This window comes from Camelus bactrianus, chromosome 1 (assembly GCF_048773025.1).
Source record: "Camelus bactrianus isolate YW-2024 breed Bactrian camel chromosome 1, ASM4877302v1, whole genome shotgun sequence".
In the NCBI taxonomy this organism is placed as follows: domain Eukaryota; kingdom Metazoa; phylum Chordata; class Mammalia; order Artiodactyla; family Camelidae; genus Camelus; species Camelus bactrianus.
The window spans coordinates 102,539,775-102,564,539 of record NC_133539.1 but is presented as its reverse complement, the minus strand read 5'-3'; the positions used below and the strand labels follow the sequence as shown (position 1 = coordinate 102,564,539).

At 40.2% G+C, this 24,765-nt stretch overlaps 1 protein-coding gene across 1 annotated transcript in view; it reads right to left on the bottom strand.

Annotated features, from left to right (window-relative positions):
* Window positions 1-24,765, bottom strand: part of SLC9A9 (solute carrier family 9 member A9) — a 500,318-nt gene that overhangs the window by 177,797 nt on the left and 297,756 nt on the right. The window contains exons 10-11 of the mRNA XM_010952224.3: window positions 16,547-16,660; window positions 14,874-14,985 (exon numbers count right to left, since the gene is read on the bottom strand). Of these exons, the coding sequence (XP_010950526.2) occupies window positions 14,874-14,985; window positions 16,547-16,660 (226 nt within the window). The remainder of the gene's footprint in view (window positions 1-14,873; window positions 14,986-16,546; window positions 16,661-24,765) is intronic.

Sequence of the window (24,765 nt, the reverse complement as noted above, 5' to 3'; positions counted from 1 at the left end):
GTTTATCTTTAAACAGCAAAGGTGAAACTAAATCTGTTATAAATTTGCAAATGTGTTCTAAATGGGTGAAGGTCATATATAGCTGCATTTAAATTACAGGAATTTTAAGTACCCTCTCAGGCATTTTTATTGAAGGTGCGAAGCAACAGTCAAACCCTCAACTTCTACTAAGCACATGTTACCCAAGACACGGTAGGAGAATGCTATGATGAAGAAGCTTAGGTTCCTCTGTACCATGATTCACAGTCCCCTCAAAATGACTCTTTTAATAGGTAAACTATGATGAAGAGTATTAGGGGTATAAAGAGCATGCTTTGCATGTATAGTCTGATGACAGGCCCAAATCATGACCATTGTCAGCGAACGTGCAATGTTCAAGGCGCTGAAATCAATGGTGGGGTAAAGAGATCTTTGCATACATGGTTTTCTATACTTGAATCATTTTTCCCCCATCCAATTTCTCTCTGGTTCTTTCTCCTTTAACCCTCACCCAAATTTTACCTAATTCCAACTGCTCTTCAGAGCTCAGCGAGCCTCTGATTTCTCTATGCAGCCTCCTCTGAGGCCTGGGCCTTGGTTGGGCTAACTTATATTCCTAGTACAACCTGTGCTCAGCCTATCAGGGGACTTATGACTTTACATTGTAATTGGCTGGCTCTTTGTTTATCCACGACACTTAGAGCAATGCTAAGCACATAGTAGGTGCTCAATAAATATTTGCTGAACAAGTCAATGAAGGGATGAATGTTCTAATTCTTCATGATTCTAGATTATATGTGAAAAACCTCTTAGTTTAATGGAATGGTTGAGTGATTATTTCTGCAAGTTTGGCTTCTGTTCTTTTATTTTTTACTGAGACCCTTAAAGCCTTGTATTGACAGTCAAAAGACCTGGGATCTGTTCTCAGGCCTGTCTGACAGGTTGCATGATCATAAGCAGGTTGCTTCATCTGGATCTGTGTTGTCTCATCACTAAATAGAGGTTTTAAGACTAGCTTATGGTCTTTAGCCAGAAGTGCCCATCAGAATGACACTTACAAATACAGGTAGTCACTCATGCTAGTGTCCTGCCTCTAGAGATGTGGATTCAGCAAAATGAGTTAACAGATAGCTCAGGCTCCTCTCCCTTCCCTCTGTACCACCTTGGTCTAAGGCCCATCACCTCTCATGACCTCTGACTGTGCCCTTGACCAACATTCTGGTCTCTTGGCCTCACAGCCCCCATCCTTTCCTCCTTCTAGACTATTGATGTCCTTCTGAACATTTTCCTCAAACTCTAGCTGTATGAGGTTGTGATCTGACCCAGTAACCACAAGTGGCTTCCTATAGCCCACAGAAACCTTTCAATCAGAACTACATTCTGCTTTTCCTGTCTACCTCCTCTTGTCCACTGAGAACTTTTCATACCAACAATGTGGTTTCCTTTCTCTCCATAAACAATTGTTATCCTTGCCTCTGTGCTGTGACCCCACCGTTAACCCCTTGTTTTACTTCTTTCTGCCTCTATTCCATCCCATGAAGTTTTCCAGGAATACTCCAGTCCATATTGTTTTCTGTTTCTTGGAAATCCTATAAAACATATTGCTCACACCACTCGTATTATTCAATGATAGTCTGAGATGAGTCAGTAGCTTAATGTGATTTCTTCTTTATCCTTAATTCTTAATCTTTTAAAAGGTTGGAATTACTTCTTCTTTACACAGTTCTTGTATCTCTCATAGTACCCAAAACATGAAATTCAGCAAATGCTTTTGAATTGAATGATTACAGTAGTTTCAGATCCTCTAGATATTAGATGGTGGTATTCATGTATAAATTCATTCATTCTTTCATTTATTCAGGCTCCAGGGGACAGAAGAAGTCAAGAAAGTCTCTGCCTTAAAGGAGCTTCCAGACTAGTTGAAAAAAAAGAAAAGAAAAGAAAAAAGTATGGAAGGTGCTATGAGGAAAACTAAAGCACAGTAAGAAGATAGAGACTGTGTTTATGTGAAGGGTAGGGGTGTTTAGGAAAGCTGTTTTGGTAAAGTGACATTTGAGCATAGACTGTAATAGAATGAGGGAGAGGCCATGTATATCTGGAAGAAAGACATTTCAGGCTTTTGGAATAGTAAGTGTAAAGGCCCTGGGGCAGGGATGTACTTGACATGTTCAAGTTGCAGCAAAGTGGCTGGTGTGGCTGGAATGGAATACATGTGGGGGGTGGGAGAAGGATGTGGATGGAGATAATGCCAAATTGGTAACTGAGCCAGATCATGTTGGGCTCTTAGAACAACAGACTTTTGAGATGAAATACTTTTGGAAGGTTTTTGGCAGGGTAGTGATAAGATCCATTCTATGTTTAAAAGGTTTTGTCTGGCTCTGCTATGAAAAACAGACCTCCAGGACAGAGGTAGGAGGTCAGTGCTGCTGCATTAATCCAGGGAAGAAGTGAAAGTGAATCAGAACAGGTTGGTAGCGTGGTAATGCTGGAATAACATCAAAGGTCCACAAGCTAATGGGTTGGACGAGGGGTATGAGATGAAGAGAGAACTCCAAGAGCTAATGGAGTTGAGCTGAGCTACTGGAAGAAATGGGGGAAACTGTGAAAGGAGCATGTTTGGGTGTAAGGTAGGGAGAGGTCCAGGGTTATGTTCTGGCCATGTGAAGTCCAAGATACTTATTAGTCATACAAGTGGAGAACTTGAGTGGGTGGTTGGATCCAAGAATCTGGAGTTCAGGGGAGAGGGTACAATCTTTTTACTGGAGAGAGTGGGAAGATAGGAAGAAAGTTTGGTTTGAAAGCGTGAAAAGATAAATTTTATTTTAAAGCAAGTTTGATCTTGCTTCAAGGCCTTTGTACATGCTGCTTCTCCCACTTCGAGGGCTCCTCCCAGGCTGCCCCCGACTGCTCCTCCTCATCTCAGTCCTAGGAAGGCTGCCCTGAACATGCCATCTAAGTGCCCCCCACTCTAACTCATGTCTTTTTTGCATGTCTATAACTACACTTATCACCATCTGAAATTATATGTTTACTTTTTAACCTTTAAGACCTGTGTCCCTCCACAAGAAAGCGAGCCTGGTGACAGCAGGCCCAGGGCCAGGATGCTGCCTGTCATAGAGCAGGCCCTCTCTAAGCACTGCATGAATGCATGAATGAACGATGAGGGAAAGGCCATATTTTGCATTTGAAACCGAACTGGAACCCAAAGGAAAGCGAGCAGTAGTGCGACAGAGATGCAGAAATGTCCCTGAGAAACTGACCCATTCTTTAAAAGAAATGTCCCTAAGATGGGTTATTTTGCTGACTCTCTTTCCATTTGGGATATAATCCATTGCAATTCTCCTTTTTCCATTTACTTCAAGTACTGTGAGAGGGCTGATTCCAAAGATTTAACACATTCTTATCATTAATCTGATAAATCAAACCCTAGTTTGGGTCTACAATTGACTAATGTATTGCTTTTACACTTGCTGAAGTCCCGTGACCTTGCAAAGAGTAACTACTTTCAGCAAAAATGTCAGTCTGATTTCAAAGTACATTTTCCAAGATTGTACAACCTTGTTACACAGTCCCATTTTCAGTTCAACATCGTTTTATCACATGGAAGTGAAGCCAACAGATTGTTTCAGTGAAAAAGCCTTCTGCATTCAAAAATAAATTGAGTTTTCCTGGAAACTCAGTCTGTGTTAGGCAAGCAGAACTTTCTCTCCATCTCTCTTCCTGAACTTGAATCATTTAAACTAAGACCACTGAGAAGGAATGCAACATAAATTCAGTGTATTTTTTCATTAAATAAAGTTTGTTTTTGGACACCCTGGGCAGCCAGGAAGGGTAATTGTAATTAGGATTAGCTCTGTCACAGCTCTGAGTTAACATGCATAGATGCCTCTGGCTTTGGAGGCTTATTTTTATATGGGTCATGGGGATGTGATAGGAAACTGTGGAATAATCCTTGCCACTAGCTGAAATCTTCAACAGAGGGTTTCAAGACAAAGGCTAACAGAGATCAGAAGAAAGTCAACATTCGGTGAGCAGTACCCAAAAATGGCCAGGATGTGTTCCAAAGGTCTGTGTCTGTTTAGGTCAGTGGTTCCCAACTTGGGTGACTTTGTCCCCCAGGAAATATCTGGCAACGTCTGGAGACATTTGATGGTCCACAGCTGGAAGGTGGGAGGTACTACAACTAATCCAATGGGTAGAGATTAGGGGTGCTGCTACCATGTACAAGACAATCCCCACAGAAAGGAATTATTGGCTCCAAATATCAATAGTTGTTGGGGTTGAGAGACCGTAGTTTATAGATACTGGATTGCTTTTCCCCATAGAGGTAATGTTATGAATATTGATAATGTTCCTACTGCAGAGGCTATTTTGGCAGAGATGGCTATCCATCCACTGGTACCTATTTTTATCACCCATGTCATGCTGCTATAACTGCATGAACTATATTTTCTAGCATCTCTTGCAGCTAGGAATAGCCATCTGGCTGATTCTCACCAGTGAAATGAGAGCAGAAGTGATGTACGTCATTTCTGGGCTAGGCTTTTAAGAAGCAGCTGTTCCTATTGCAGTCTCTCTCCCTTTCTCCCAGCCAGTTATCAAACATGATGAATTCCTCTAGTGGTGGTTCCCACACTTTAGCTACATCAGAATTAACTGGAGAACCTTTTCAACCTGAGACTGCTAGGCTCCACCCCCAGTGTGTCTGATCCAGCATGTCTGTGGCGGGGCCTGAGAATTTGCATTTCTAACAAGTTCCCAGGTGTTGTTGCTACTGCTGCTCCAGGGACCACACTTTTAGAACCCTTGACTTAGGGGATTATGATGCCAGAAGGTAGAAGAGCTTGGTGATACCTGAATCACCACCTGAAGGAGAGGCATCCGCTCCCTACCCCCATATTAATATCCACCCTGGCCTGTGACTTGAACCAGAAAGGATCAACACTATGGTTCAACAAATGAATTTAGAGAGTCTGTGTGTTCCAGCAGCTCAGCCTATCATAAGGCTCTCTACACCTACCTACCCTACATCCTTCTCCCCTACATGTCCCTGTAGAATCAGAATATTTTCTTAACAGATGAGGAAATATGGGCTAGGAGGAATAGCGTGGCCAAGGTTACATAGTAAATGGTATGGCTGGTTATTCAATCTGTGTCTCATCCCCCCGATTGAATATATAACCTGTAACAGAGATTTAATAAAATGGCTATCTTAAGAATTTGAATTTTCAGGAAAGATGCAAAGAAGAAAATTTTCTTCTCCTTTCCTAGGTAGAAGATCAACCTGAGGCAACATTTTGAAATAGATGTTTTGCCTTTGCTCTCCCTCCTCAATTCTCTCTGTGCCTTCTGTCTTTGTCTCTGTCTCTGTCTCTCTCCCTTTCCCGCATCACTGATATCAGGGTGCCCTCCACACCCCAGCCCAGGCGACCCTATTCTAAAACGATCAGTTTATGACTTTCCAGTCAAACCTCCCATTTGTGCTTGCAGCCAAAATGAGCTTCCTGCCAGGAAGAAAACAACCGGCAGGAAGAAATCTGCTGAGGAAGGATAGCACACAATTCTCCCAAGGAGTGTGCATTCTAAATTCTCGTTAACATGCATGCTTTCACGTTTACTGGTGGAATTTAAAACAGCTCCAGGAAAGCCCAGTGGCCTTTTTCAGGCACTGAGGGGAGTAGGTGGTGAGTGGGAGGGAGGATCCTGTAAAGGGAGATCAAGGTTATTATTCACAGGCAGGGCACCTGCCCCTGTGTCTCCTGCCCTTATGTGTAATCACAGGGCTCTAAAAGTTCCTGGTGCTTTGGGAAGAGGATCAGTGGTGGGCTGGGCAGTGGGGCTGGGACCCAGCCCTACACACAGATGTTTGGTCTGTCTGGGAAGAACTTGGTGGCCCAAACAGCATTTGGATGTTCCCAATATATCAGAGCAAATGCCAAAAATTCCTAAATTACATAATGGCCCTATGGACATTTAGCACAAGGTATTTTTTTTCCTTCAGTTTTTTAAAACATATTTTTATTGAGTTATAGTCATTTTACAATGTTGTGTCAAATTCCAGTGTAGAGCACAATTTTTCAGTTACACATGAACATATGTATATTCATTGTCACATTTTTTTTTTTTTTTTGCTGTGAGCTACCACAAGATCTTGTATATATTTCCCTGTAGCACAAGGTATTTTTAAATGTAACTGCTTCTTGCTCATTTGCACATTATGATTTACTTGAGTCAATCTTATTGACTTCTGAACTCTATCCACAGAACCTGAGGGCAGAATTAGAGGGATTTATGCCTGGCAACAGACAGACTTATTTTTTGAACTTGGTTCGTGTGTCTTGATGGTTTTCTAAGGTTATGTCTACCTAATGTCAAAAACAAGCAAGCAATTAGTAAGCCAATTCAGGCAGAAAACGGGGAAATAATGTAGTCCATTTGTTTGCCTCAATCGACAGACTAATTTGGTTAAAACTATCAGTCAGATATTTGTGGTTATCTGTGACACTCTGGACATCCTGAAAGACTGAAATGTACACATTAACCTTCTGAATTAAATGGTAAAAATACTTATTTTCCTTTATCTTCTTAAGACCTTATACTTGAAACACAGGGAGAGGTGACAAGCATTCTGGGTTGTCTCTTTTTATTACTAAGTGTCTCTGAGGGGCTAACACGCTCTCGTTGACTGTACTCCCTCCCTATATAGCGTGGTTGGGTTATCTATAAGGTCTTGACATTTTTTCACACTCCATAAACGTCTGAGTAGGTAGTGACATTTTGCACGTGTCAACTTGGCCCAGAAGGGGCTACAGTATATTTTCCTTACAAAAACTGGTACTTTGAGTTACAACATTTCGTGTCTTAGTGCCAGGTCTACGTCAATGCTGGAACTGAAAGAACACAAACAATTGTCCTTAAATGGGGGGTGGGGGCAGGGGAGGGGGAGCCTTGGGTCTTGCCTTCCACAGGTGTGTCACTAGCACTTATCATCGGCCTCAGACTAGGTCCTTAGCAGTGATCTGACAGTCACACCTTCTTTAGAATGAAAACCTTAATCTCTGATAGGAGGTTTTTCTGAGAGCAGTTGTGAGTGTATATGAATCACGTCTCTGTGAAGCCCTAATGGTAATCTCATCTTAGGTGGTTAAAGAAAGTGATGGAAACTCCCAACTGTTGAAAGTTTCCTAACTGGCAGTCCCTGTGCCAGGCATTTTATACGTATTTTCAAGTCTGGTTTTCAACATTGACCATCTGAGGTAAATACCATTTTACAGCCAAGGGAGCTGAGGTTCACAGAGGGTTAAACCTCTCCACATGGCTGAGCCTACTTCAAAGCCTGAGCTCACTGCATTTCACCAAAACAGTAGTTTCTACTTAGAAAATATTGTGGTGTGCCAAATAGCACAATCCAATTTGCTGCTTAAAGATGCAAGAGCTAATAACTTTTATTGTAAATTTATTTTGGAACCAAGTGGAGAGTAAGCAATTTTGACCTAATAGCAGGGGGAAACTCTGGGGCTGGCCACAGTTCGAAGCTAACTCTCAGATGTTCTGAATTTACCATAATCACATAAAATTTTCTCAGCACTCAAAACTATGAGGACTTAATGGGATCTGTGATTCACATGGGCCTAGCATGCTTGCCTACTTTGTCACAGCAATGCTGTGCATGGTTATTCATTATTCGAGGTGCCTCTTTCTGTGATTGCCTGATACACTGGTTAGAACATTTTTCATGATTCATTTCCTGCATAAGCTGGTTAACCCTGTCCCATTTGAAGACCTCAGAAGACCTTCTCCAATCAGCCACTTTGCTCCCGGACGCCCACCCCAGGCCACAGTGGGTACCACGTGAGAGGGGGAGGGGCTAGGTGGAAGTTCATCTCCTCTGATGGAGAAAAGGTCCTGAGCTTGTGCCTCATTACCTGGTTAGTGGCATTGTACTAGTAAGGAAGAGAGAGTGACCTAATCAGTTGCACAAGATATATCCAGAGCGGGAAGGAGATATAGCACTGAAGCCCGCAGAGAACTGGATGCTGGGGGAGCGGGCTGTGGAGAGGTAGCCTTGGCAAGAAATGCTTGACAGCGTGACGGTTTCACCTGGGCTGTCTCTTTCTGGAAGTGTGAACAAAGGAAGAGAGAAGGAGAGAAAGAGTCCTGTTGCTTAGAGAACTCAGACTCTCAGATAACCCTTGTGTATACATTTAAAGAAACCTCTTCCTTAAGCTGAAGTTAGGTTTAGCCCAATTCTTGATTCAAATCGCTTGGCTCACATAAAAGTCCCAGGGTATTTAATGATATCTTAAATTTTTAATTGGAAATCAAAAACATCCCCCCAACACAAAGCAAACAAAGATCTGAAAAACATTCTCATATTCGAATGCCACTTTTGAGGAAGTGTTAACAGTGTTTACTGTTATGAACACTCAGGGAAGGCTTTTTTAGCCAGAGTAAGTAGGTGAAAAATACTTTCCCTCATTTCAAAAACAAAAGGTTTTATTTGTTGATCCCTTTCCTTAAATTCATTGTTGCTTAGCTTCCACCTGTAGAACTGGGCAAATCTAGTCTGAGAGTTGCTTGTGGGGCCCATTCTGGACCTGGAAGTTTCCAGGGCTGATAGGACAGAAATAGATAGTCCTTAAGTGGCATTTTAATGAAATGTACAAATTTAGCTGGGCAGACAATGTTGTAGGTTGTTCATTCATTTGCCTAGTCATCCTTCAATCATTTTTGGAAGGCTACTCAGGTTCAAGTAGTGTGCTGGGTGCTGTACAGAGTGAACCAGATGGAGAACCATATGGCCTCACAAAGCTCCCTGTCTAGAGGGGCACACAGGCAGGCAAACCAAAAATCATGGTAGAATGTGAAGGGTAATAGGAGAGGAGAAGGACTGGGTGTTATGGAAATTGATGAGAGGGAAATCCATGCGGCCTGCAGGAGTGACCAAAGCTTGCTACAGGAAGTGCTGTCTAAGCCGACATCTGAAGGATACAAGGAACTGGCTGAGTAAAAGAGTGAAGGTGGATGGGCATGGAGAGGGGTCTGGGCAGAGTGAGAACCCGAGTGAATGGGGGAAAGACCGCCACATACTAAAGGAACTGGAAGAGATTTGGTAACTGAATAAATATTGTTGTGCTGATCAGATTGGCAAATCGAGAAACAAGAAGCAAGACTGGCCTCCAGGAGGGTCTAAAGCAAAACAGAATAAGGTAGGAGGACTGGATTGATGAGAGAGGCTCAGGACAGAAACCACGAACTGTGATTATGTTCTGGGACGTGCTTCTCAAACCTGCCCGTGCACACAAATTACCTGGGGATCTTGTTAGAAGGCAGTTTTGGACTTAGTTCTTCTAAAGAGATCCCAAGTGATGTCAAAGCTGCTGGTCCCAGGACCATACTTTGGGGTTTCAAGGATCAAGAAAGCATGGAAGTGCCCCTTTTACATGGTGGCTGGTAATTGTCGTGGGACAGTCCTGGTGGCTTAATAGGGTTCCACTAATGTGAGTAGTCAGAGATACAGATTCCTGTTCTTGGCATTGCTGAAACAATAACCTTCAATCATCACTTTCCTGAATTTCACTTATGTTTACTTCCTGGCTGTCACTGATGTGTCAACCGGGGAAAACCACTTTTTGGTCAAAGTCCCAAATTGGCTCTGTTCAGGGCCTGATTGGTGGCTCACCAAAAAGACACTGAGAAATGTGGTCTCCTATACCTTGGCAGTGGTTCTTAAGCCATCCCTCCATAGAACACTGGGGTTCTATGTGGAGCATAGTGTTCCCAAAACTTTAATAGTAATGGCAGTCTTCCCATCATTAAGGGGTAAAAGTGAATGCTAATGGGAAATTTTTCTTAATTTAAAGGTTTTCTTCCATGACTTTCTCTTAGTTCTTTGAGAAAGAAGCTATTTGAAGGCTATTGAGCGCCAGTGGACAACCAAGTGAATGACAAACCACATCAGCAGCAGAGACTGGCCATGTGGGTGCTGTTGTCTTTATGGCTATGCCAGCTCACGGATGAGGTTTTATACTATCTCCGTCCCCTGCCGTCAAGATTCTCCTGGGTAAAACTCTTCCTAGTTTACGTGATAGGACACATCAGGGTTGCAATGTCTCTTCAAGGTGCAGAAGTGGACAAATTGGAGAATCATGTTCTTTGACGCACTGTTGGGCTCCTCCTTCAACCTGCCCGGTACTTCTGGGCCTCCCTTCTGTCTGGATCAGCCCAGCAGCTCCGCACGGAGCCTCTGTAGCCCAGCAGGCTACAGGCCCGGGTAACAGTGATTTCGAGAAGGCTGCCAGGGCTCAACTGGGCTTGGCATTTCCCCTCCTTCCAGCAACTCCCGGGCTCTTATTTAGTTTTAAATTAAATAAAAATTGCAGCACATGGATTTGAATTAAAACAAGAGGCCTGATCTTTGTAATATGCACCACATCAATAGGAAAGCTAATTTGTGCAAAGCACATCTCCTCCTTTAATTTAAACCACAGAGCTCTGCCTCTTCAGTTTCAAGGGAGCTGAGCGCTGGGCGGGGCAGCTCACTCCAGGCATTAACTAGGGCTGTGCTGAGAGCGACAGGAACAGTTTCAGGGGAGCTTAGCGTTCCTCTTAAGCCCTTTGTGCTGGGTGTCACACGATACAGCAGAGCAGTTACGAACTTCTGGCCTTGAATTTAAAGAAGGTCTTAAAATGTCTCATGGTAAACTTCCCCCATTGACTCTTAGCTGCAACCTAGCTACCAAAAACAGAATTTGCATTATTAAAAGCTTCTCAAGACAGAGAGAGCAGAGAGACCACTCTACTCCTGACCTTAAGACTATTCCTCATTTTCAAGTTCCAAGGCTGTGTGTGTGTGTGTGTGTGTGTACTACTAGTCTATACAAAACAAATTGGGTAGGGTCTGTGCTAGGCAAGAAATTCAACCTGGGCCCTGACAGTCGCTTCATTTAGTTTAACTGGCTCTAGGGGCCAACAGTGGAGGCGGCCATAGAGGTGGTGAAGGTAGCAGTAGGGTGACCTTTACTCAGAAACACTGCTGAACCGCAGCCATCTACACAGCTCCATGCCCTTGCTTCAGTGCTCTCTGCAAGTAGTGTGGGCCCACCACCACAAGCGAAGTCATGTGCAGCCGGACCCCTCTGCACACTGTCACCTCCGCGTGTATCCAGATTTGGAGACAGGTCTGATTCAAGTTTTATGGGGACTGAAACTTATACACTGGGGACTCTCTTTAAGAAAAATGATACAAAACATCTTACAAATTTTATATGCCACCAAGACACACTGCTAGGACCCATCTTAGGGTCTTGGAAGGGGGACATGAAGGAGCCTGAAGCTCAAGCTTCTTTAACTTTACAAATAAATCCACTTCTGTTTGGAAAGCATCACCAGCTCTCCTCTGCCCAGTGTCAAAGGGGCATGCATAAGGTGAGGGTAATGATGACAGAAAAGGATTTGTCAAATGGTAGGTGTAACTGAGTAAGACAGAAATTCTGGTTCTTATTTGATTGGCCTTTGAACCATCTGTGATGCGAGGTCTTGGTGGACCAAGCTTGGCCCAAAGCCAAGCTCTCTCTCTCTCTTAGGCCGCAAGCCACCTTAAGGGCAGGGCTCACATCTTTGTCTTTGTTCATTCAAACACCTCCCCAAGAGAGCCTGTCAGGGAGTGACTGCTGAATGAGTAGCTGCGTGATGGATGGATTGAATATGTGAATAAATTCACACTCCCATTTTAGATTGAGGGTCATTGTTGTTTACCTTCTCTAAAGGACTCTTTGAAGAATGTTTTGAGCTATGTAAAAAAGACTCCATCTAAATTTTTAGTAAGGTATGAACAACAAGATTCTGCCAGAGAGCCTCTAAAGTCATGCTTCTACTGGACGACCAAAACCACTCTAGGCATAATTAAGAACATTAAACCACATTACGCTGCAAATATTCCTTAAGGGGGTTGGCTACTTCTTCCGGTTTCAGCAGCTGTTGTGCCCACACACCCAGAAAAGGCTAGACGGTGTGTCATTTGATCTGCTTTTCACCTCCTTCTCTGGCTCACGTTACCTTAAGTTGACCTTCTAAATTCTTTATTTCTTGGCAAATAGATTTTAAACTTTAGGTCCTGAGTGAAGTATGGTATATCAGAGTCCATGCAGAAAAGCAAAGGCTGGTCTGGAGCATTTTCTTTTGAAGAAAAATACAGCCCTGCACATGGTGAGCTCCCCTGATCCTTCTTACATTCTGACGAGGTGACTGGGCACAGCATAGAAACTGAGCCTGCAGCTGGGAGGGGTGTCGCCCTCGTATGTGGTTTATTGTGAACTGGATGGGGGTCAGGTTTGCATGAGGGCAGTGTTAGACATGCTGGAGTGGGCCTGGCCTAGAAAAAGCACAGTTCTGATTTAACTTTTGTTCTCATGACCTTGAGGGTAAATCTGAAGTGGTGTCATACAGAGAAGAAGGCTCTACATTCAAAGTCAAGAGGCCGATTGGGTTCAAGTCTCAATTTCACCTCTAATCGGTTGTCAGATTGTGAACAAGCTACCCAAATTCTGCATGTCTTTCTCTCTCTCCTTCTCTTTTTTAATCTGCAGACAGAGACCAGGAATGCTTATCCTGTCTTGTCCTGGCTTTGAGTCTCAAAACATTGCTCACAGAAGGTCTTAGAAAGGTATAAAGCGACTTTTGAGTCGAGCATCTGTGATTCCGTTACACAACCATCTAACACAGCAATCTCCTTATTTTAAAGCTAAGACAGCATTTTAGTGGAAAACCCAATGTTCTTAATGTTAGCTTTATTCCCTGAATTAAACTAATAATGTCAATTCCATTAATGTGATGGGGTTATTGATTTCCTTCTAGAGGGTGAAGATGCTTTAGAACAGGACCAGATAAGTAAGAATTTTAGGCTCTGCGGGCCATATGGTTTCTGTTGCAACATTCACCTCTATCCTTGTAGCACAAAAGCAGCCACAGACAGGGTGTAAACAGAGGGGTACAGCTATGCTCCAACTTTATATACAAAATTCGTGTGAGCTAGGTTTGGTTCAAAGGCCATAGTCTGTTGACTCCCTTCTTTAGAGTATCATAAGGTAGCACCAAATTCTGGGTTTCCTCACATTACACACCATACTGCTGGCCTCAATTTTTAATGCAGCTCCAATCCAACAGCTAAGCAAACATGGAAGGTGCCAAACCCAGAAAACCATCAAGGCACAAGGTTATTTGGGCAGATACTTCACATCCCAACATGGCTATTTAAAACTTTGCACTTTTCTCGAAATCTTCTTTGTAAAATAAAGCATTGTTTAAAATAATGATATCCAAGTTTTAAAAACAAGCCACCATTCTCAGAGTAGAGCTACTGATATTTTGATGGGAAAGAAGGAAAAGTGCTTCCCAACTCCTAGAAATGCTTTGCAAAAATGCCACCCACTGCTGCCTTCCTATTTGTGTGATTCACTTTTCCCTTTACCTTCCCATGATGAAGTCAACTCATTACCAAAGTTCATGACTGTTCTAAGTCAAAGACCACCTATCAGTACAACTTGTCCTCCGTGTGACTCTCTCTCTCATCCTAGCATGTCTGGAAATGTAGAGAAGCACTGTCAGAGGCCCACAGAAGGGCAATTTTTAACTCTGGGTTTCCATTTGCCCGTATTTGATTAAATGACTCATTCTCTACCTGGGAGCTGCACTCTTCGCTATGTGGAATGAGCCAGGAGAGAACTGAAGGTGAAACAAGCCTCTTATTCCTAGTTCTACTTCTAAAAATGTGAATTTTGGACACTTAGTTGGGTTTGAGGTGAAGTCTCACAAACCTGGGTTTAGGAATGGTTTCATCCTTGGCCAAGTCACTTAACCTCTTTGAGATCCTCAACCTCAGCTTTCCATCCAAGTTGGGTTAATATCTGCTTCACAGGATAGATATATATAGTGAGTAGTGAATAGTAGATATTTAATAAATGATAGTTTCTCTTACTTTTTCCATATCTCCCTGTATACTCCAAATTTTGTTTGCTCTATTCTGAAGCAGTTTTTTGTTTTACTCTCATGTATCTTCCAATGAGCTGCCTCTGGGTGTAACGTGAGTGTAATGTAAGGGTACATACACACAGAAAGCATGTAAGGGGAAATGTCTCCAAACAGGGAGAGACTGTTGGTAGGAAAATTAATTGAACAGAAAGAAACACAATCCCCAGAGTAGTTCCGGTCAGCAAATTCATTTTGTTTATTTTCTATGGGGAAAAGGAACCTTCTGGTATGGTTTGAGAGCAGAGACCTTGTCGGTTTCATCCACCTGTGCCCAGAACTGCTCTTGGCATCAGGTGAGTGTACAACTAATATTTGTTTTCTCAGCTGACAACTGAGCATACCTGAATATGACTCACTTTTGTATTAACCATGGGAAGTCCCTGGAGCTTTGCAATAGGGGAGGAGCAAGGGTTCTAAGGAGAAGGAGCCTTAACATTGGACAAAAATGACACCACTGACACCACATACACACAATCTACCTTCAAGTATGGAATTTGTGAAATGATGATATAAATTTCCCCAAGTGAAAATTGATCTTAAATAGGTCAGGGGAAAGTCCAATGCCTATTCTAGGCCAGCTTCTGGCAGCTACTGAACATTGAGGCCATCCCAACAAAATCCCCTTTCATTTTGTTTCCTTTCTGCAAAGGAACATCCCGCTGTTGCTCAGAACTTACAGATAGCAGCATGATAGTATGTACAATAGGATGAAGAGAAGTTATGCTTCCCCAGAAGGTCTCCAAGTATCATTGTGGTTTCCCAAGAGCTGGGAAAGAGCAGCAGCACTAACATGTAACGTAGAACATTAGCACATGAAGAGCAGTGTGAGAGAACAGCAGCACTAACTTGTAATATAGCTCACGTACCTGAGAACATCATCATGTGCTGAAAGTTCCAGGGGATCTTCCGTTTCCGGCCCAGATTCAGGAGGAAGGAGAGGGGATATATGTTGCAGGCTCTGGCTACAAAAATTGCTAGCTGTAGATGAGCACAGGGCAGCATTGAGGAAAATGTTGTTGCAATAAAGGTGAAAGTCCTTGAGCTTTAAATATTATACCCTTAAGCTTCTCTATATTATGACCCAGAAAACAAGGATAAACATGTCAATACACGTATGTCCAACTTGGTTCCAGAATTCGTCTTTCAATGTCAGCTCCTTTCCAGAAATAATGGAGAACTCTGTCTTCTTTGAACATATACTTCGTTTAAAATTGTTAACCCAATACCATTTCCATCACTGTAAATTTTCTCATCACATTTATGTTGCAGATAACTGACTCTAGGCTCAATTCTGCTGCAAGATGTGAGGCAGAGATTGTTCCGAGGCTGTGGCATTATCCTCTCAAGCAGCACGTTAGGAAGGATAAATGTGCTTCGGCTCATGATTATCATCTTACTTTCCATCAGTTTATACTCCCTAAATCTAGCAAGCTTCACTTATTTTTTTCTTTAAGTGGATTTAATTTTGAGAGGAACTGCCTGTCTAAATGTATAACACAACTGCTACGTTAAGAGATGTTTCATTGGAATCCAAGCTTTACAGTTAAAATCTAGGAAAATGTTGGTGGTAGTCATCTCTTCCCTTTGTCATCGTGGACTCCACCCCTGATCGTCTGTTCTAGTGTGTCCTCGGATGGGATGGGGTTATTTGGGAAGAGGGAGCTTCTTTCTCAGATACAGGTTTTGGACGGAATTTGAAAATTCACTTGACTGATGAGTGAAAAGAAAACGGGAGGCAAATACAGTTGGACCGGGGCTTCCAGAGAGGAGGATTCAACTCTTCTGGCTGTTAGGATCACCTGCCTGTGGTCGAGGCGGCATCTGCCCATTTTCCAAGTGGCAAGAAGGACAGAAGCTTTTGCTGTCCCTGGGGACATCTGGAGTAGCTCTGTTTTTTCAGATAGACATCCACTGGAATGCTTACACCCCTGGCTTAAAGCTAGAAAAGCCCTATGCATTCATTAAAAGTGAGGTCTAGATTCTACCTGTCCTACTACTTATAGGGAAGGGTCTGTCTTATTAAAATAAACTTACATGTGCACAATGCTTAAGATATTGAAAGCACATCCATCATGTTAATTTCACTTGGTCTTTACTCTGTCTGTCCTATTTTCAAAGTCCTCATTGGAAAAAAGATTTTACCATCTTGGAATAAAAAATATTTCTAAAGTTCTAAATTCTGGCTCTCTTCAGATACACTCTAATGCAGATTAAATATATTTCTCTATAAAAATGGATTGACATAATTTTTTATGTAAATGATTCATAATTTTAGTTAAACATATTTTGAATATTTGAAAAATGTCATTCTCCTTTATTTTTCCCCCTTTATTTCCCTCAGTATTTTCCAAACTTCTTATCCTGAATCATAAGCATTTAATTAAGAGTCTTAATTTCTTAGGATACTTTTCTCCTCTAATTAGATTTACTTACCTGCCTTGAATTTGAAATTACTTTAATAATTTAACTGAATAATCACTAACGGTAAGTAGTTTGTTCTCTTCTCTCATCACCCCATGCTCTGTATTTCAAAGGATACAAAGGCTCCAAGTATGAAAAGAGCATTAAAGATATGATTCTGGAATGTGAACATGGCCAGGCCCATGTAACAGAAGATGACGTTCTCAGCCAAGAAGTTCATAAATTCAAACAACTGAAAATAAAACAGAAACCAAAACCCATTAATTATGACTCAGCTTTGAATCCACTTAATTTCTTGTTATTGTATTTGGTGCTTGGAAGGGAAAGCCATCCTTTGGCCTCGTGCTCAATCTCTGGAGGGGTGGAGTGGTCCCTGCCTATTCTGCCAGGCCAGCTGACTCTACCCTGGCTCTCCACTCAGTGACAGATACCACAGCCATGTCAATATCCCACCCTCCTTTCCAACCACAAGGCTGCCAGAGATACCTCTGGGTGAGATTAACCAGCATGACCTTCCGTGGGACAATTCCTACTAGGATAATAGAATATTTCCTATTACAGAAACAGAGACTACATGATTTGCTCAACATGTACTGTCATGAATGATGCAAAAATTGTTTAGCCCCTTGTAAACCAGTAGGTACACTTGAGTTCCAAGACCCTCAAGAATTAATTAAAAAAAAAAAACAACTTAGCTAAACTACTTTCCTTTGGCAGGCAGGAGGGACAAACTTGGAAAACTTAGAAATGTGTAATAAGGATGAATGTTGATTATATTTCAACATTAGAATGATCAGTATATTTCAAACTTCAGACAATGAGACTCATTAAATTGACTGATGTAGGTACATCCATTAAATGTCTACAATTTCTAGCTGGTAAAAAGAAAATGATTAATCCCAGGGATCAGTTTATTCAGCAAGAACACAATAGATACATCAAATTCAGTCAGAGGAATAGAGTAATAACACGTTATGCTGAGGGATCTCCCAAGACTTACTCTTAGACCATTAACTAAACAATTTAAGTTAAACATGCAAAACGTTCTCCAACTTCCAGATTAGAAGTGAAAGGGAAATGTATCCAGGGGCTATAGCGAAGGCAGGTTTGGAAGAGGCTTTCGATTATGTTCCAGACTTTTCATGTGGAAGTTTCTGAAACTTCATTCCGAGACCAACATAAATCACCCTGTTAAGTAAACGTCTCTGGAGGCATTTCTCTTGACTTTTTAAGGACTCATTATTTTTTCATGTAATGTATTTACAGCCCCACAAATAACGCCCAATACTTGTTCACTGACAGTTGACAGAGGGAAAAGCAGGATCTTGTCAGACACATTATTTAAAACCAGGAATAGAAAGAAAGGATTAAAAAGACACAGCTCCTTTGCTACAGGATGGTCTTTCTGCAGCAGCAGTGATCATCAGTTATCCTGAGCACTCACTTTGCATTCGAGGCCAGCTCATCTAAACAAACGCTGTCACCCACATAACTACAAGCAACTTGAAGACATGGGGGGGGGGGATTTGGGGATGGGAGAATATTTCCTACCTCATTGTATCCTTACTTTTTCAAAATTTGAGATTTGGCCACTGTCTTAATCTGCCAAAACACGTTGGGCTGCCATAACAAAATACTATGGGCAGGGTGGTTTAACTAACAGGAATTTATTTCTCATGGTTCTGGGGGCTGGAAAGTCCAAATTCCAGGTGCTGGCTGATTTGGTTCCGGTGGGGGGCCTCCTTCTGGTTGGCAAACAGCAGCCTACTTGCTGTATCCTCACATGGCAGAGAGCAAGAGAGATTTTCTCTTCTGTGTCTCTTCTGAAAGCACTAATCCCATTCACTGAGGGCTCCACCCTCATGACCTGATCACTCCCCAGAGGCCCTGCCTCATGTTCCATCACGCTGGGATCAGGACTTCCACAAACGAATTTGTTGGGGTTGGGGGAGAGACATTCAGTCCAGAGCAGCTACCCAGGTTTTGAGATTAATAATCACATGTTAGGGTTAAATTCCCAAGGCCTCTCCTTCTCCAGCCTCCATCTCAAGTGTGTTTTACTCTAGAGGGGACATTTTGCTGACTGGGATCCATTCAGCCTGTTCTTAGTGGTCATATCCCCAGTTTGCCTCTGGGTTCCACCTCTTTTCCCAATCTCAGCCCAGTGTGTTTGGTTCAGAAATGTGTATAATGAATTCAGTAATTATTAGCTGGAGTTAGAACTTCTGATTGTGAGATGCAAAAAAGAAAAAATATAAGTTAAAGAAACAAAGGATATGTTTGTGTATGTCTGAATCCATTAAGTGTATTAACATATACATTTACACATAATTTTTATTTCACTTTATGGATATTTGACATCTGTATCAATTTTTTTAACCATGAACATGTTACTTTTATAGTTTAAAAAATTAGATTAAATTAGAACAAAAATTTTAAAGTAGAATAAAATGTTTTCCAAATGTTTTCTTCCTTTTAGCATTAGCAACTCTTCATTTGTTTAGTTTCAGGAAATTATCAAGCATGTATATCTAGTTTTAATATTTTTCTTATTTTCTTTAAAAATTATTTTTAAATGAAGAAAAATACAAACAAACAAAAAACACACTTATCTTTCTGTGGAGCATCTTTTTCAGTGATCTCTTCATTCACAGATCCGAAGATTATATAGACAACATGCATAGTGCTACATAAATCTGACCATATTTTTATATAATTTACTTTAACTAATATTTCATAAGCTTCTTTTCATGGCAATAAATTTGAATCTGCTAAACCATTTTTAATGGCAGCATAATATCCCTTTGTGTCTTTGTACCAAATTTTATTTCACTGTACCTATTATTACCCATTATTGGATATTTGGTTGTTTCAGATTTTCCTGTTATAAACAATGCTGCGTTGAGCATCTTATACAAATATCTCTCCTCAGTTGAGTGATGACTCCTTAGGTGAAATTCCTAGATACAGGGTACTTTTGTCAAAGGATATACATTCGTTTTTCTTTTTCAACATACTACTAGTCTGCCCTTCAGAAAGATATACCAATTTACATCTCTAATAATGGTGCAGAGGGTGCCCTTTTCCTCACACACTTGCCAAAATTAATTTTTATCAATTTTACAAAACCTTTGTCAATCTGATAGACTCACATTTTAAATTGTAGACGGTTGTTAGCATTTTAAAAAAGGTTCCCTTCATAGCAAGGCAGCAGCGCTGATTAGCACTCCTCTTCTATTTATAACATGTAACAACACTCCTCTGAATGAATAGCTTCATAATAACTTCCTTCTTGGGGGCATTTACTGAAAATGTGTGGGCAAATTCAACTTTGGGTTTCACATGCAAAAATCTCCTGAAGACATGTTTCAGAGGAGAATCTACAGGAAGGCTCAGCTGACAGAAACCACCAGTTTGAACATGAAACCTTTATTGCCTGAGTCTGACTCAGAGTAGTCAGTTACTAAGGGAGCAGATTTATTGGTCAATTCTGAGAAAAAAAAAAAAAAAAAAGAAAAAAAGAACCACCTCCACCCCAAAACCAATAATAATAATAACAACAACAACAGACAAACTAGTCGATTCAGTTTTCAATGTGAATAATCTCAAATCTACGTTTTTTCCACTCAGGGTCAATGAAAAATAACTTCAATCAACATTTTATTTATCCAGTACAGTAAACAATATTTGTTTTACTTCCATGAATTCACAGTTTGTGAGCCTTTGGAGGGGACCCAGGTTAAAACTAATCTTTGCTTAGCAAAGCTTTTCTTCAGAGAGAAAAAAATAATAAGCAAGTTAATAGTGCAAACAAGACCAGGGAAATATTTAAACTGCATAAGAGGACAATCTGTGTTTAAAAACTCTGAAAGTTCTTGGTAACCACTCATATGTTAATTGAACAACTTAATCTGGTCAGCAAATCATGTTCTCTAAAGACTTATTCAATACTATGCTTTTAAGTCGGTGTTCCTTACTAGACACTAGAAAGTAAAAATAAAAAGTCATATCTATTTCATAAAACATGTTTATTATTAATTCTGATTGACTTTTTCTCCTATTAGTAAAAGAACTTTCCTGCATTACTATGATTCATGGACAGAAACACTACAGCAGTTCACTCTACCCTGCTTAACTAATACTGCTAATTAAATTCACATATATTCCTCAACATGGCTTTAATTTGGCTTAGTAAAGTTTGACCCAACCTACTGACTTTCATCTACTTGTCCAAGTAATGCACTGAGATTCATTTTAACTGGGATGTTAAAGAAACTGCAAAGCTGTAATAAAAGTGAAAGAAAAGGTAGAACTATAAATATTCTTCTATTTTCTCCATAATTTTGTCTCCAGATTAATTTTTTTTTTGTTTATAAAATTTGCCTTTATTCCTAACTGGCAACTTTCTTTAGAGGACATCTCAGATTTCACTTTTCATACACTATTGATTGTGTCTATAACTATTCTAAACAAACTGGAGTATAAGTAAACAATTTTTATTCCCATATTAGGGAATTTGTAAACAAATATTACAATATATTTATTGAAATTTTAAACCTTTACTCCTGGGATTCTAATATTTTCTTAGTCCTGAGTCACCAGGAACCCAGTAATTCCTGTGGGCTCTAGAGGTTAGCATAGGAGATACACTGTACTGAAGACACATGATCTTTCCCACTAGGACATACATGACCTGAAGGCTTTGCTGTCAGTCAGGGTCATGTTCCCAGAGTATAGCCTCTCCTTACAAAGCTGAAGATTTGTAGTTACATATAAATACAAGTGCAGTCCTTTGAAATCTTTTTCGAGATTTAGGACATTTTAATAATATCAATATTTCTACTTCTGAAATAGTAACCATGCTAGTGGGATTCATTTTTTAGGACTTAAATTGTTCTAGGGAATCTGTTAAAGGTTTTTGCTTACTTTTAAAATTTTTAACTATTCATGTTATAATGACTACAAAGCTCATAAATTGATAATATTATTTCTATTTTATAGTTGGGGAAACTGCACTCAATGGTATTAATGCATTTGCCCATGTAAATAAACCACAATAAAGGAAAAAAAAAACAGTTGTCCTGAGTTTTTTCCAAAGCCCACACCACTTCTGCCAGACTAGGCTGCCTCTCCATTATATACAGTTCAGGGACAGCAAGATGTTTGTTAATAATAATATTGATGAATGTTTGTAATACATTAGAGTCTGCAAAGCATATTTTCATACATATGTTTGAATCATCAGAGCAACTCTTGATAGGCAGGAAAGATATCTGTGTTTCTAACCACATTTTCTTCAAGTAAAGAAACTGAAAGGTAGATTTCTTTGTACCCAACTAGTGGAAGCAGGGGGTGAGGGGGTGGGGGGGTGGACACTTATTCTCTGTTATTATCCACTCACCCAAGTCAATCTCTAACCTTCTCCTTCCTCTCAGAAAAAAAGAAAAAGAGTAAAAGCAAAGTTCTTATAATGCTTTTGTAACTACAAGACAAATCTCCTTCCCAATCACCCCTTTCCAACCCATTTCTCCCTTAGAGAGATTCTGGACTTTATACTGTCCCCTATGGTACCATGATAATGATTATATGTGGTTTTATCTATACTACTATGCATATATTATATCTCTATCCCTATCTATCCATCTATCTATCTATCTATCTATCTATCTATCTATCTATCTATCTACCTATCTATCATCTGTCTATGGTCTAAAATGAGACAAATTTCATTCAGTGTGGATGTTCTGTCTCTGCTCCATTTGCAGGACATGGGTTCCAAATTCAAGATCAGATTCTTTAAGGTTAGGACTCCATTGGCCCTGATGTAAAGGAGGTGTACCACTTAAGTGCTCAGAGAACTGCTTCTTTGTCATATATTTGTTTGTCTGAGAATTCTTGGGTTCCATATGAACTCCTGGCTACTACCCAACCTTCTCCCACTCCCTGCATTTTTCATTGTCTTCTTTAAACTTAATTTGACTTTTTAAAAACATGAGAATTTCAAAAGCACAGCCTATAAAAACACAACAAAACACATTTTAGGAAGATGAATAGTCATCATTAAGTAAGTAAAGGTAATATAGGAAATAATTGTAGTTATAGCTACAAGGAGTTGAGTTCCATTAAACTGAATAAATACTGTAGCCAGATTTTCTTGAAATCCTTGAGGTTATAACTTAAGGGGAAGGCTATTTTCTATGAATTTGCTAAATTACTTTAGCTAGTAAACACTGATGATAATGCTCTTATTTCTGGAGATTTTCCACTTTTGATTCTTCCTTTTCAGGGGGACTATTAAGGTGAAAGTGCAGAGTTTTATAAGGCTGTATTTAAGTCTATATACTATTAAGAATAGCTTCTCAAGTCTGCAATGTCAGAGTGCTTATTATCATGATATTGATCAGAAATATTGGTTCCCCAAATAAGATTGGCCTCAGACCTATTTTGGTGAATTTAAACACACGCACACACACCACACACACACACACACACACAATACAGTAGCACAAAATTTCAAAGGCAGAGTCATCTTGTGATGTATGTAGTTCAGACATCTAGCCAATGCTTGACTGCTCCAGCACTCTTGTTAAGGGGCTTTTTAGCTTGTAATTGAACACAGTCAAAGGCAGAAATCTCACTTCTTTCCCAGGAAGCAAATGGCATTTTGGTACATCTGTGACTTAGAAAATCTCTCCTTATGTCGAGAGATTGAGTCCACTTCTCCGACTTCTACTTCTTTAGTTTATTAAAAAGAGAAAGTCACACAGAGTATCATTTTATTCCATACTGCTTTCCTTTAAAGCAGAAAGGGGATTCCTATCAGAAGAGCTGCAGTAGTTGGCAAATCTGCAGTTCAGGCAGCAACTGCCACTTTTCATCCCATAGTCTTGTTTGTCTTGAAAGTAAACATTTTACTAGGAGTTCGTGATTGGCTTGTGGGGCCTCAAGTCTAGAATACCTTCAAGGGTTGGGGGACTGCAGTAACTCTAATTTTTTTCAAATAAGTGTTCTCCAGAAGGATCTTAGTAAATCTAAAAGTACTGGCCCTTAGGGGGAAAAAAGACATGTGGCATAACACATTAATTTCTCGGTAGTATTGCCAATAAATACTAGCTAAAGAAAATTTACTAGTTGAAACAATATATTTTCTTTGTAGAAATTAAAACCATGCTTTAAAAAAATCTCTTAATGAATAAACCAAGAGAAATACTGATATTGTTGGGCATTGGTTTAAAAAATTCACACAGTATCAAAAAATTTAAAGGTTTATATACCATTTATTTAGCTTTTTTCATTTAGCTAGTCTTAATCTCCTTTCTTATCCATCTTGTGTGTCTTTTTATCTTTATAATTAACCTATGCTGAATTCTTTCTTGAGTAGGAGTGTGAAGAATGTACACAGAAAGGGAAGATTTCTAATGATTTTTTTTTTTTTTAATGTCTCTGAGTCGAATGTCAAAACCTCAGCCCTTGCCACTGATCTGAGCGACAACCACCCACACCATGGCGGAGGACATTCTACTCCATCTGCACTATGAGAACAATGTGCTCCTTGTACCTGAAGAGGTACCACTGGCAACATATAGAATATGGAGCCTCAAGCACTATGAGCTGTGTTTGACTTCTCCATGCCCTCCCATTGCCTTGATAAAAGTGCTGCAAAGTGAAACACCTAGGATGGAGGACATGATTCTGTGTTGTTTCATGATCAGCTATTTCACAGTGTAATGCAGTAGAATATTCGGACAAATGTGAAACACTAGAGTCAAACCAGTATTCATTGAAAAAAACTTTGCCTCAGGATTTCAGAGTGAGAAGTTGAAGCATGTGTTTGTATCACTAGCTTGAAAATTTCAAGGGCTTCTTTGCTTCATATTACGTTATTCCTAATAAACCCTGTCATTTATGTTAGTGCATCTATCATATTTGAACTCCTTTGATAAACTTTCTAAAGCAGCTAATTTTGAATACTCTGCTGTAGTGGTACAACAGTAATCAGAACTTCTCAGAAAAAACTATTTTACAAACATTATTCCATCTTCTATTTTTGAGGGAAAATAATTTGAAGACTGATTCAACTGATTTGCTATTTAACCTGACCAAACTCTTTGTTCAATTTTTCCTTTTGCTTTGAGGTCATCTTTTTACAATACATGGAGGTAGATATTGCACAATTTAGAATGTAAAGAGGTATAGATTTTTTTCTTGTGTATTTCAATATGACTTTAAGTCTAATGCATATACATAACATTCAACTTTATACTATATGTAAACGGTAAGGTTCAAACTCTTAATTTTATGTTTTTCAGATAGTTATAGAGTTAATTGACTTCACTG